This window comes from Geotrypetes seraphini, chromosome 6 (genome assembly GCF_902459505.1).
Source record: "Geotrypetes seraphini chromosome 6, aGeoSer1.1, whole genome shotgun sequence".
NCBI classification, from domain to species: domain Eukaryota; kingdom Metazoa; phylum Chordata; class Amphibia; order Gymnophiona; family Dermophiidae; genus Geotrypetes; species Geotrypetes seraphini.
This window is the reverse complement of record NC_047089.1, coordinates 64,914,274-64,929,062: the sequence shown is the minus strand read 5'-3', so window position 1 is coordinate 64,929,062 and position 14,789 is coordinate 64,914,274. Positions and strand designations below refer to the sequence as shown.

Sequence of the window (14,789 nt, the reverse complement as noted above, 5' to 3'; positions counted from 1 at the left end):
CTACTGTTCAATTTGTCAAATTGACCCATTACATCATCCATGGTTACAGAGATTTGTACGAGTTTCTCTGATTCATCAGAATTGAATACCAATGAATACCTCCACCTCGGCACGGGTAACTCCCCCACCTCTTCCACAGTGAAGACTGAAGCAAAGAATTAATTTAATCTCTCTGCTATGGCCCTGAGCAGTCCAACCAATTCTCTTCCCGGCTTCTTGCTTTTAATATACCTTTAAAAGTTTGTACTGTGTGATTTTGCTCATCTTCTTTTCAAGGTCTCTCTTCGCCTTCCTTGTTAGCACCTTACATTTGAGTTGACATTTTTTGTTCCGTTTACTATTATTTTCAGTTGGATCCTTCTTCCACTTTCTGAAGAATTCTCTTTTAACTCTAATAGTTTCCTTCATCTCACTCGTTAACCACCCTGGCTGCTGTTTTGGTTTTCCATTCTCCTTTTTTAATACATGGAATATAGAGTATATAGTGTGGGCTTCCAGGATGGCATTTTTAAATAAAATTCATGCCTGATGTATATTTTTGACCTTTGCAGCTGCTCCTCCAAGTTTCTTTTTTACCCTTCTCTTCATGTTATCATGTTCTCCTTTTTTAAAATTAAGTGCTGCTGTATTAGATTTCCTGTGTAAACTTATTCCAGGTATTATATGAAATCTGATCATGTTATGATCACTGTTATCAAGCGGCCCCAGCACCATTACCTCCCTCACCAATTCATGTGCGCCACTAAGAACTAGATCTAGAATTGCTTCACCTCTTGTTGGTTCCTGAACTAGCTGCTCTGTAAAGCATTCCTTGATTTCATCATGAAATTTTATTTCCCAAGAATGTCCTGATGATACATTTACCCAGTCACTATTGGGGTAGTTGAAATCACAATATACTTATATCTGTTCTACTGGAGAGGCGCTAACAAAAATACTCTCACCCAACAGTGGAGAAAAAAGATCTCACTTTAGTACAGGGATCTCAAAGGTCCTCCTTGAGGGCTGCAATCCAGTCGGGTTTTCAGGATTTCTCCAATGAATATGCACTGAAAGCAGTGCATGCACATAGATCTTATGCATATTCATTGGGGAAATCCTGAAAACCCGACTGGATTGCGGCCCTTGAGAAGGAACTTTGAGACCCCTGCTTTAGTACAAGGAGCTTAATATAACAGGCAACTCTGAAAGCAAGTAAGCTCACTTATCAATGTCAAAGAAAAAAGCCCTCCACTTGTTGGGGAAATTGAGAACTATATGCTACTCCTCTTCCACAGGAAAATTTGCACCCATTATTATTGTGTTATCTAGTTTGTTATTCTTCCTAATTTCTGATAACATTTCAGCATCTGTCCTGGAGTACACTCCTATCACTATCCTTTTCCCCCTTACATTCGGAATTTCTACTCATAGGGATTCCAAAGTGTTTCTGTTCCTGTAGAATTTTCATTCTATTTGATTCAAGGCCCTCCTTAACATACAACGCTACATCTACACAAATTCATTCCACCCTATCACTCTGATATAACTTGTATCCCGGTATGACAGTGTCCAATTGGTTCCTTCCACCAGGTTTCAGAGATGCTTATTATATCTATCTTTTCATTTAGTTAACATACGAGTATTCTAATTCTCCCATCTTGTTTCTTATCTTCTGGTATTTGCATACAGACATTTCAAACAGTATTTGTCATATCTATTTACAATTTGCTCAGCAGTTGGCATAGATAATTGCAATCTTTAAAATCAGCCTTTTCTGTATTTAAGGAAACCTGATCTACTGTGACCTGTATTGCAATCTCACTATCAGGTTTCTCTGTCTTCTCTTTTATGATGATATCTTTTTCCAAAATATATTTTATTGATTCTGAAGAAATAAACAAAACAAAACTCAGAATAGCATAGTGTACAAACAAGGAAATGGTTCCTAAAACTTTTCCAAACTTCACTATGATACTCATCTCCCTTCCCCCCCACCCACTCTCCCAAATGAACAAAAACAACAACTAGCAAAAATTGTACCCCATTCCAGTGTGTCCTTGACCATAAAGAAATCATACATTCAACAAATGGCTACAAGCTCTGGGTGTCAAGAGTGAGCCAAAAGGGTTCCCAACGAGTGCAAAACGCTCGCTCCAGCAATGTGTACAGAGAAAGAAATTGTAGGTGTTCCATGGAGGCCTGCTGTAACATCAATGTACGCCAATGAGCAAAGGTAGGAGAATCTGAAGAAATCCAACAATAGAGTATTATGATGATATCTTTTAAAGATACTTTGTCCCAAACCATACTCTTTGAGCGACTGTCAGCTTTCCCCCAGTTTCTAGTTTAAAAGCTGCTCTATCTCCTCTTTAAATGTTGATGCCAGCAGCCTGGTTCCACACTGGTTAGGTGAAACCCATCTTTGCGGAATAGGCTCTCCTTTCCCTGGTATGTCACCCAATTCCTAACAAATCTAAAACCGTCCTCCATCGCCTCATCCTTACATTGAGACTCTGGAGCTCTGCCCATCTTTTGGGACCCTCATGTGGAACAGGGAGCACTTCTGAAAATGCTACCCTGAAGGTTCTGGATTTTAACTTCATTCATAAGAGCCTAAATTTGGCTTCCAGAACCTCCCTACCGCATTTCCCTATGTCACTGGTACCCACATATACCAAGACATCAGGTTCCTCCCCAGCACTGTCTAAAATCTTATCTAGGTGATGCGTGCAGTCCACCAGCTTTGTACCAGGCAGGCAAGTGACCAAGCGATCCTCACGTCCACCAGTCACACAGCTATCTACATGCCTAATGATCAAATTTCATATTATAATGGCAGTCCTAACCCTTCCCTCTTAGGCAGAAGCCCCTGGAGACACATCCTGGAAGCAAGAGGACATTGCATCTCCTGGTGGGCAGGTCATGGCTACAAGATTGCCTCTTACTTCATTAGGGTGATGCTCTCCTTTAACAGGATTTCCCTCCTCCAAGGCAGCACAGAGGCTGCCAAGCTGGAGGTGGGACTTTTCTACAATGACCCTGTAGGTCTCCTCTATGTACCTGTGTCTCCCTTAGCTCCTCGAAGTCTGATACTCTAGCCTCAAGAGATCAGACCCATTCCTTGAGTGCTAAGAGCTCTTTGCACCGAGCACACACACAAGATCTCTCTCCAAGTGGGAGATAATCAAACATGTGACACTCAGTGCAAAAGACTGGATAGCCCCCATCTTACTGCTGCACTGCTGCCTGTATCTTAATATTGGTGATTTTTTTTGTTAAGTTGCTAGGGAAGTTGGACTATGTACTCCAAGTTCCCCTAAGATTGCTAGTTATATGTTAGGTTATGGTAATGTTTAATTTTTATTATTATTATTATTTTGCAATGTTCTAATTGATAGGTTACCCTCCAAGGATTTCTCAGACTATTTCTTAAAACTAATTACCAGCTAATTATGTTTGTAGCCTGACTTGAGCCAGTAAAATTATTCCTCCATTCAGTGTGCCCCACAGTCCATTTGCATGCAGAATAATGCTCTGAAGTTGACTAGCAGTCACTGTCGCACAAATAGCACTTGGCATGCTCAACAGGTGGCTCCATACAACCCTCAGGAACACAAAGCTGCTACACTAGAAAAACCTTCAGGTGCAGAACCACAGTGAAAAAATAAATACTGCGACAAAGTGGAAATGTTTCCCAACAACCCTGCCAGACAGTCTCCTAAGCTGAGAGAAAACAAGTGGCAGCTTCTTCCATCCTCTTCACAGCAGTCAGCACGGCTCACTTCAGTGATTATCTCAATACCTCTATGCCTCAGTAAGCTGTTGGTCTGCTCTTACCTCACCCTAGCCAAAATTACCATCAGAGGAGTGGGATGGGAGCTAAAAGGGAAGAACTCCTCTAAGTATTCCCTTAAAATTTCTCCATTCTTTAAAATTTGTTTTTGAAAAATACTAAAATGGAAGCCTAGCTCTACTACAAACAAGTTGCTAACTGATCCGGGACATATCTGATCTGCACAGTCCAGGAGCTATACAGTCTGCCTGTCGCCAACTGCTGGAACCAGAGAAATACTGAAGTAATAAGGCTGCATGGCAGAGCTCACAGCTTGGTTATTCTCTACTTCTATCTGCTAGCTGACAGGCACAATCACAGATTCTAGACTGGACTGGTGGGACTAAAGGAAAGAAAATTAGCAGGTAAAACCTAAGTCTTCTTATATCTTCCCCTTTCAGCTACTGAACAATTTGTAAAGACTATTGTCTAAAGTATTCATAATGTACAATGCACAAGCTTGTCTTCACATTTAAAAAAATATCTTACAGGAAGCTCAATCATCGATCAATCTTTTTCAAAAAGAAAATGTCTGGAGTTACAAAGTATTTTATGGCACTACTTAGGTATCTGCATTCTTACCCTTGTCGGAGAAGCTGGCTCTTCTGTACTACGTTTTTGTGGTTCTGCTTCCACCTCTTGGCGTTTGTTCTTCATCCTTTCACGAAGATCGCCAGTAGGCCTGTCTGGTGACCTGAACAAAACAAATACAAAAGATCACATTGTAGCACAGTTTTTTCTATTAATATTCTTTCACTCACTGCCCTGTGGCTTAACACTGTTTGGATGGTTCAGCTGAGGGGTAGGAGTTGCTGTTGAATGTGGAACTCCTTCAGCGATGCCCTGGCTGGTAAACAGGAGTTACAGAAGATTACAGGCTTGGAGGTAGCTTTCCTTACAGGCCCTGGAACAGCAATGGCAACTGATGAGGAAGTAACTCATGTACCATCCAGCCAGAAATATGATTTCACAGTAGAAGCAGTGTGCTTGTATGTCCAATATTAATAATTTGCATTTGTATAGAATATTTTACCCGAACAGGATCCCAACACTCTCTGCAGTTCAACCAGCTAAGAAAAGATACATTTACCCCTGGGTTGGAAAGTTGAGTAATCAACTACTAATAGTTCAAAGAAAAAAAACCAAAATGAAATTATTATTAAGAAATTGTACTAAAATTATATACCTCCAGATATTCAAAAGTTTTAGTTTCCAATGCTAATTTTATAATAGTAATGATGAGTTTACTCTGCAACTGGAAAATCAAGGTTTTTGATGTTGGCTTCCCTTCCTTTGCATAACTGGTCAGGACAAAGAAAAGATCCAATACATGAAACTCAATGGCAACTTTGAGGTATTAGAGGAGAGCACACTTTACGTCCAAGCAACACCCTGCCCTTTTTCTTTGACCCCATAAAAGACTAAGTGGGCAGACAAACTTCCTGATTAACACAGAAGGGCAAAACAACCTTCAGTAAGAAGGACGAAACCGTATATAAGGAGTTCCCTGCTTTCGTAATCCTGAGGAATGGCTCCCTGCAGGAAAGAGCTTACAATTCAGAGACTCGTCTTGTTGACAAAATCACTACCAACCCCTTACTTCTAGGCTTGTGTCTCCGGCTGTAGAAGCAAATCATCTTTGTGTTTACTGCCGAGAGCGATCTATGGAAGACCCCACCACCAAACTATGGCGTTGAACGCCCAGGAGAACAGAAACCATTCCTCCGGGTCATGCATCTGCTGACTGAGAAAGTTGGCCTGTACGTTTTCTACTCTCACAACATGCACGGCTGAGATAGCCTGCAGATGAGCTTCCATCCACTGCAAAAGGAGTTGAACTTCTAGGTGCAACAGGGTGCTCTAGGTGCCTCCTTTCCTGTTGACATAGGCCACAGCTGTTACATTGTCCAAAAAGACTCTGCCTTGCCTTCCAGAGACTTTTCCAGTGCCTGAAGCACTAGTCAAATAGTTCCAAGTTCCAAGCGATTTATGGACTACTTCTGTTGAGCCAGAGTCTAATGACCCTGAACTGGATGACTGCTGCAATGACCCCCAAGCTGTAAAGGCTGGCATCAAGTTGTTAATGTCTGATAAGGAGGAAATGCGAAGAGGCATGCCCTGGAGAGGGCAGCCATCTGCAGCTACCACCACATGTTGCTCTTCACTACAGGCAACAATGGAAGCAGTTGTTGAAGCGAGTCTGTCTGAGGAGACCAGCAAGAGAGAAGAGAGTTTGGAGAGGTCTCATGTGCACTCTCACTCAAGAGACCACTTCTATGGCTGCTGCCATCAACCTCAAGACTTGCTGGTAGTTCCATTCCGTGAGCGATGGCTTCTGGAGCAGATCTAAAATCTGGTTCTGAAGCTTCATACTGCATGGCTCTGGAAGAAAGACCTTTGGAATAAGATTTCCAGGTACTCCAGATGCTGAGTCAGCTCCAGCTGGCTCTTCTTGGCGATTCTTCCCAAGTCTTGGAGGAGTTGTACCACTCTCGAAAATGCTTGTTCATCCTCCTCCTTGGACAAAGCTCTGATGAGCCAATTGTCAAAGTATGGGTGCACTTGGACACTAGCCTTGTAGAGGTATGCTTGAGCTCCCTTCAACTATTCTCTAAGCATCTGAAAACTTGGCTATTCTCTAAAATGTAACTTTCTTTCCCTCTCTGGTACACTAAGCCCTCTAACCTCTCTTCATACTTATTTCTATAATTCCATTGGAGTTCCGTTCTTTTCCCAACTCCTGTAAACCGTGCCGAGCTCCACGTTGTGGAGAAGATGTGGTATATAAACCCAAGGTTTAGTTTAGTTTAGTTAGTATGCTGCCGCCACCACCACCATTACCTTGGTAAAAGGTGTGAGGTGCCATTGCTAAAATGAAGGAAAGTGCCAAGAACTGAAAATGTTGGTCCAGTACATGGAACTGCAAATTACCTCCTGTGGGCAGGGAAAATGGGAATGTAGAGATAGGCTTCCATCAAGTTGAGAGAAGCAAGGAATTCCCCTGGCACCACTGAATAGTCTCCATGCAGAAATATGGCACTTTCAGAGCCACATTGACTGCCTTGAGGTCTAGAATTGGTCTCCAGTCTTCTGAGCCTTTCTTTGGTAAGATAAAGTATATGGAGTATCTACCTGATTTGGTAACCGGGATCAGCTCTTTGGCATGAAAGTCCAGTAGTCTTTGCACCGTTGCCCTGACTCTGAAGGCTCTCTCCGGTCAGCCGGCAGGAGAATCTACAGAGGTTTGGAAGGGGCCCGAACTTGATTTTGTAACTGCCCCGAACAACTTCCAAGATCCAACAGTCTGTGCCAATCTGAGCCCAGATTGACCAGAAAACCGACAGCCTGCCCCCTATCTGGGGGAGCTCAGTCCCTGTCTTGGTGTCATTGTGATTTCTTAGAAGCTGGGGAGAATTGAGAGCCCACAGCCTGCTGTCTCCTACCTCCACTGGACCTCCAATGTGATATCTGAAAGGACCGCGGCTTTGCTTGGCTTGCTGCATGAGAACAAAATCTTCGATAACCTCAAAAATTACCCCTTCAGGGACCCTGGTAAGGCCTCTAGGCGACATTCAACAATGCTTGCCTTCAGGTCATCTAGACCTTTGCTAATAGCATCTACCCCAAAAAGCGGAATCTGTTCAGCGTGACTTTAGAGGAAGAAATTCCTGCCCACCGTCTGATCCAGAGCATCTGCCAAGTGAAGATCGAATAGGCCAATGCCTTGCTCATAACTCCGATGAGATCATACAGAGCTTCTACTATATAATTCACCCCACCTAGGATTAATGCTTAAACAGTCATGTGTGGCAAGCAATTGACACAAAGGAAGTTGCAGCTACCACCTTAAAACCTAAGGCTAAAGTTCAAATTGTCTTTTGAGGAGCAAGTCCACTTTATGGTCCTGCAAATCCTTTAAGATCACACCACCCTCACTAGGCATGGAAGTGTGTTTAGTGACCTGCGCCACTAGTGAATCCACCTTCGACTTCTGGAAATCTAGGCATCGGGTAAAACTTGGCCATAGTCTTAGCCAATTGCAGGGACCCCTCTGGAGACTCCCAGTGGACCTGCTTTTACTGGAACATTGGTCCACAACCTGACAGCTGGGCTTTAATGCGAAAAAATGCAAGGTCATGCACCTTGGTAACAATAATCCGTGTAAGACATACACACTGAATGGTGAAACCTTGTCCAGGACTACAGCAGAGCGGGATTTGGGGGTAATCATTAGTGGAGACATGAAATCAGCCAATCAAGTAGAGAAGGCTTCATCTAAGGCTAGACAAATGCTGGGATGTATCCGTAGAGGCTTTGTTAGCCGGAAGCCAGAGGTCATTATGCCGCTGTACAGAAGCATGGTGAGACCTCATCTGGAATACTGTGTGCAATTCTGGAGACCACACTACCGTAAGGATGTGCTGAGAGTTGAGTCGGTTCAGTGAATGGCCACCAGGATGATCCTGGGGCTCAAGGATGTCTCGTATGAAGACAGGCTGCACAAGTTGCGGCTATACTCTCTCGAGGAACGTAGGGAGAGGGGAGATATGATAGAGACGTTTAAGTACATCACTGGTCGAATAGAGGTGGAAGACAACATTTTCCTTCTAAAAGGGCCCTCGTCCACAAGGGGACATCCGTTGAAAATCAGGGGGGGGAAATTTCATGGGGATACCAGAAAGTACTTCTTCACTGAAAGAGTGGTGGACCATTGGAACGAGCTCCCGGAGCAGGTGATCATGGCCAGCAGCATACAAGATTTTAAGAATAAATGGGATGCCCACGTCGGATCCCTACGAGGGTAGCATAGAGGAGGGCAGATTGGGGACGAGTGATAGAGTGTAGATTAGGGGAGGGTTGTTAGAGGGTTGTTGGAGTGGGCAGACTTGATGGGCTATGGCCCTTTTCTGCCGTCATTTTCTATGTTTCTATGTTTCTATGACCAACTTAATGATGTCTGGCTGCGAGGGAAAGCACGCTAAGCAACAGAGCTGCTCATAACTGAGCATCGAGACAAAGGAACTGGAGGAACTTCCAGCTTCAGTTCTCTCAGCGAGACAGAAATAATGCTTTAAAGCAGTATTCTTCAACCGCCGGTCCGCAGACCGGTGCCTGTACGCAGAAATTTCCTGCCGGTCCACAAGGCCAGCACGTGCATCGGGCCTGAGACAATGTTCTTTAGCTGCCGGTCTGCGGTGCAATCACTGCGGCGTAATCTTCGGGCTGGCTCCCTCTTCCTCACTGCAGCAGTGCACAAAGCCGCAGGCAGTGGCTCCTATGCACATCCTGCGCCTGAACCGGAAGCCTTCTCTCCAACGTCGCAAAAGAGGGAAGGCTTCCAGATGAGGCGCGGGATGCGCAAGGAGCCACTCCTGCAGCTTTGTGCAGCTATGTCAGTGAGGAAGAGGGAGCCGGTCCAAAGATAACACCATGGGCAGCATAAAACGGCCAGATGGGAGCAGGCCATAAGTTAAGGCACACCATGAAGGGAGGGAGACAACAAAGGTAGGGGGAATGATTTTATTTTTGAATTTAGTGATTAAATTGTGTCAGTTTTGAGAATTGACATCTGCTGTCTGTATTTTGCACTGTTCTGGAAGAAATGCATTTGTTTCTTTTTCTCTGGGGTTGTACTGCATGCAGAGTCTTGCATCTTAAGGTTTGTTTGTATATATTAGTACTTTTAGTTTTTGGTCCAGTATTTGCATAGGGGTTACCTGTTTTCCGGTAGGAATAAATGTTGAGAATTAGTACTATTATGGGGGCGGGGTCTGGGGTGGAGACTGGGCAGAGATGGGCGGTGTCTGGCCTACAACTTAACTCGGTGTTCTTCAACCGCCGATCTGTGGACCAGTGCCAGTCCACAAAATAATTGTTTTATTTCTGCCGGTCCATAGGTGTCAAAAGGTTGAAGAGCACTGCTTTAAAGTGCAGAGGCTTTGAAAAGCCAGTACACCAAGGGGTCATCCCCCTGGTCTAGGGCCACTTCCGATTCTGGATAGCCACTCTCCTGTACCGAGCCAGACTCTACCAGTGAAACTTCATCCTGGGACTGGGGCTTTCCATCCTCCCAGTCTATGGCAGACTGAAACTCCTGGTCCAAGCCTGTATCCTTGATTGGCTGGGGCACATGCTGAGGGAAGTTTCCAAGTTTTTTCCAAGTTTTATTAGGATTTTATATACCGCCTATCAAGGTTATCTAAGCGGTTTTTACAATCAGGTACTCAAGCATTTTTCCCTCTCTGTCCCGGTGGGCTCACAATCTATCTAACGTACCTGGGGCTATGGAAGCAGACACTGAAGACTCTCGGCAGTTCAAACGGGTATTTCACAAGTGGAAACCTCTGGGCACCGAGCCTCCAAACACTGGGGAAAAAAATACTTGAAAATAAGAAAACAAACTGAGGGGGCAGGAGCAGCCCTGGGAAGGAGGTGGAGTTGAAAACATGATTGACAGTTTTCTGCAAGCAACTTGTGGATTCAGATACAAGACCCTACAGATCAGGATCACTAGATACATTGCACTAGAATTACCTTTTAAGACCATATCAGTTATTACAGCTGTTCAAGTAACTTCTACATTTCTACTGAGCCCCAAAAATAGCTCATTGATTTCAGCTCTGTACTTTATGAGACTTCACTATAGCAGTGAGCAAAGGTGTGTGATCAAATTGCCAGAAAGAAATGAAGCAATATACTGTAAACCCTGCTATTATTATTTGTTTCAGATTTTTTTTTAACTTCAGCTTTCTATAACTGACCAACATTATAAAGAAACCAAAGTCAAAATGGAAAAATTTGTTTATACCTAATCATTTGTTCCCCGAGTTCTACATGGCTAGTCTAGAACCAACAACAATGGGTTTGGCTCATCTACCAGCAGATGGAGAGACACCAATCATTTGAAAGTTCTAACCTATGAGTATAGGGGCACCATGGATGTGATAGGGTTGGGATTTGATACTGACTTTCTGTGGTTACAATCAAAGCAGTTTACATACTATATACCAGGTACTAATTTTGTACCAGTGGCAATGGAGGAGGTTAAGTGACTCGCCCAGAGTCACAATTGCAACGATGAGAATTGAACCCAGTTCCCCTGGTTCTCAAGCCACCACACCATCCATTAGGCTACTCCTCCACTCACAGCCCAAGCTTAACAGTTTTACAAAAACAGCAAATACAACTCTTCTTATTTTATCTTCTAAAGAAGGAATCCAGAGTTCTGAATTAAACAATAACCCACAACAAATAAGGCAACTGTCTTAAAACAGAAAAATCAACAAACAAAACACAGGCAGAGAAAACTAGACTAGAACTCAAGGGAAAAAAATGGCAGGTATTATGATAAAGAAGGAACATTCCCTTCCAAACTAGTCCAGAACCAATTGGATGTAAGAAAACACACCTTATTGTGGGTGGGAAAGCAAAAACTTGGCTGTAATTACTGTAACACCAAAGGCTGTAATATCTTTGACAGCAAAAGCCAAAGACAACTGCAGATTCCACCAAAAACACTTTACCGTCCTGGTACAATCCATCATCTTATCCAAACTCGATTACTGCAATGCCATTTACCTATGCCTAACAAAAAAAAGTCTCCACAGACTCCAGCTCATCCAGAATACTGCGGCCAAACTGATTTTTGCTAAACGCAAATTTGATCACGTCTCCCCCTTACTTACCAATCTTCACTGGCTCCCTGTACTTTCCAGAATTCACTTCAAATGCTCCTGTCTGGCTTTCAAGATAATTCATGGCATCCTTCCGCCACTAATCCCTCTATCCTTCCTCACCCTAACGCCTGCTACCACCAGATCAGCCCACAGACAGAAACTATCCTTCCCCTCTCTGCATGGCATCCTCCACGCAGGCAAACTGGGAAGATCCCTCCTCTCCAAAATCACAGGCCTTTGGAACGATCTCATTATCCCGCTGCGGAACCTGGGCTCCCTCCAACTGTTCCGAAAACAACTGAAAACCTGGCTTTTCTCTAATATATAACATCTCCTGCTTACTTCCCCTCTTTTCATATGCTCTTGTAAATTCTCTCTCCCCTCTCTTCTTGTATTTTTAAGCTTTGTAAACCGTGTCGAGCTCCACTTTCGTGGAGATGATGCGGTATATAAACTTAAGGCTTCGTTTAGTTTAGTTTAGATTATGTACAAGATGTAGGCACCGTTTATTTCAAACTCTAATGGTATATACAACTATATTACCAACCGAGGAACCCGACACGGTCCGTGTTTCGGACAACAAACCTTCCTCAGGGGTCCTAATAAACATAAACATTGAGTGTAAATAAAACTTAGAAAATATCTAAATGAGTGAGACAGGTGATGGTGTGCATACTGCAAACAATAAAATGTGAAAAATTAATAGTGAATGGTGAGCATAGAAAGTGGTGACAATTTTGTCATAAAAGTACTAAATATATATATCTTCAAAAAGAATTGTGAAATGGTGATGAAGAAAGGAAAAAGACATGATGTTGTAAAGGAAAAGGAAAGAAAGTGAACAAAGTATGTATATAAACTTATAATTTTAAAAGTGATAGGAAAGGAATTAAGTGACACTAATAAAGTATAATGTGTGAAAAAAGTGGAGCCAAAAAATAAGTAGATTGAACATACCGTAGTAGATAAGGTTTTGCAACAAACAGCATTAAAGGAAAAAACTGATATATAAAATTGAAAATGAAAATAAATTAACATCACATAGCAAATGGAAGCCCACATAGTATTTAAACAGTAAAATACATTAATGAATATTTAATATGAAACATAAAATTAAATTTAAACATTAAAACATTTATGGACATCATTAAATGAATATTTTAATTCAAACAAATATCAAAAATGCAGAAGTATCTTAAAAAATTAAAACGGCAATGGCATAAAAATACATAAAAAAGTTAAATAAAATGGATCCAAACTTCTAAGAGAAAGGAATATATCAACCATTAGGAGACAAAAATATTGCAGTATGATGGTAAGTTCGTAGTGAATGAATAGCCGCAAAGATGTGACAACGGGTAATCTAGGATGTAAAATTTGAGCTTAATGGATGTAAACTGAGGGCATCAGATCTACGTCACATAGGTGCATAAAGTATGCGACGTAGATCTGATGCCCTCAGTTTTACATCCATTAAGCTCAAATTTTACATCCTAGATTACCCGTTGTCACATCTTTGCGGCTATTCATTCACTACGAACTTACCATCATACTGCAATATTTTTGTCTCCTAATGGTTGATATATTCCTCTCTCTTAGAAGTTTGGATCCATTTTATTAACTTTTTATGTATTTTTATGCCATTGCCGTTTTAATTTTTTAAGATACTTCTGCATTTTTGATATTTGTTTGAATTAAAATATTCATTTAATGATTTCCTTAAATTTAATTTTATGTTTCATATTAAATATTCATTAATGTATTTTACTGTTTAAATACTATGTGGGCTTCCATTTGCTATGTGATGTTAATTTGTTTTCATTTTTATATATCAGTTTTTTCCTTTAATGCTGTTTGTTGCAAAACCTTATCTACCATGGTATGTTCAATCCACTTCTTTTTTGGCTCCACTTTTTTTCACACATTATACTTTATTAGTGTCACTTAATTCCTTTCCTATCACTTTTAAAATTATAAGTTAATATACCGTATTTTCACTCATATACCGCGCACCCGTGTAAAACGCACACAAGGGTTTAGCGCGCGGAGAACAGAAATTTATGTAATAAAATTTTAATATAGCGCGCACACGCGTATACCGCGCATGATAAAACCTCCTTCCGCCTACTCTGAACCGGCATCCTCCTCCCCGCTCACGTCACCCCCCTCCCCCGCAATCCTACATCCCCCCCCCAGCACCGCAAAGACAACTCTTACCCGATTGGGCACCGGCACCGGCACCAATGCACAGGATGTGCCAGTGCCCGAAGATCCTCCCTTGTTGGGCTGGGCTCCAGCATTCCCCCTGCGAACCAGCATCCTCCCCTCCCCGCTCACGTCACCCCCCTCCCCCACGATCTTACATCCCCCCCCAGCACCGCAAAGACAACTCTTACCCGATTGGGCACCGGCACCAGCACCAATGCACAGGATGTGCCAGTGCCCGAAGATTCTCCCTCGTTGGGTTGGGCTGGGCTGGGCTGGGCGGTGCGAGAGAGATCCTCCTTCTTCCTGTGCCGGGCTGGACTAGGCTTTGAGCATTTGCGCATGCTCAAAGCCTTCTGGTCTCGCTCTCTCCGACCGGGAGAGCGAGACCAGAAGGCTTTGAGCATGCGCAAATGCTCAAAGCCTAGTCCAGCCCGGCACAGGAAGGAGGATCTCTCTCGCACCGCCCAGCCCAGCCCAGCCCAACTCAACTCAACGAGGGAGGATCTTCGGGCACTGGCACTGGCACATCCTGTGCATTGGTGCTGGTGCCGGTGCCCAATCGGGTAAGAGTTGTCTTTGCGGTGCTGGGGGGGATGTAGGATCGCGGGGGAGGGGGGGTGACACGAGCAGGGGGAAGGTTGCCGGTCCGCAGGGGGAATGCCGGATCAAAATGAAAAAAAAAATTTGTACAACGCGCTCACACGTATAACGTGCATGGTTATGCACGGTTTGTAAAATCGTGTATAACGCACGCGTTATATGCGTGAAAATACGGTACATACTTTGTTCACTTTCTTTCCTTTTCCTTTACCTCATGTCTTTTTCCTCTTTTTCCTTTCATCACCATTTCACAATTCTTTTTGAAGATATATATATTTAGTACTTTTATGACAAAATTGTCACCACTTTCTATGCTCACCATTCACTATTAATTTTTCACATTTTATTGTTTGCAGTATGCACACACCATCACCTGTCTCACTTATTAAGATATTTTCTAAGTTTTATTTACACTCAATGTTTATGTTTATTAGGACCCCTGAGGAAGGTTTGTTGTCCGAAACACGGGGTCCCTCGGTTGGTAATAAGGT

General features: G+C 42.9%; 2 protein-coding genes across 6 annotated transcripts in view; one reads left to right on the top strand and one right to left on the bottom strand.

Annotated features, from left to right (window-relative positions):
- Window positions 1–14,789, top strand: part of CPB2 (carboxypeptidase B2) — a 107,401-nt gene that overhangs the window by 16,287 nt on the left and 76,325 nt on the right. The gene's annotated exons all lie outside the window — the stretch shown is intronic.
- ZC3H13 (zinc finger CCCH-type containing 13) overlaps window positions 1–14,789 on the bottom strand; it is a 143,832-nt gene that overhangs the window by 101,311 nt on the left and 27,732 nt on the right. For all 5 annotated transcript variants that reach the window (XM_033947893.1, XM_033947889.1, XM_033947891.1 and 2 more), the window contains exon 4: window positions 4,397–4,508. In XM_033947893.1, coding sequence (XP_033803784.1) covers window positions 4,397–4,508 — 112 coding nt within the window. The remainder of the gene's footprint in view (window positions 1–4,396; window positions 4,509–14,789) is intronic.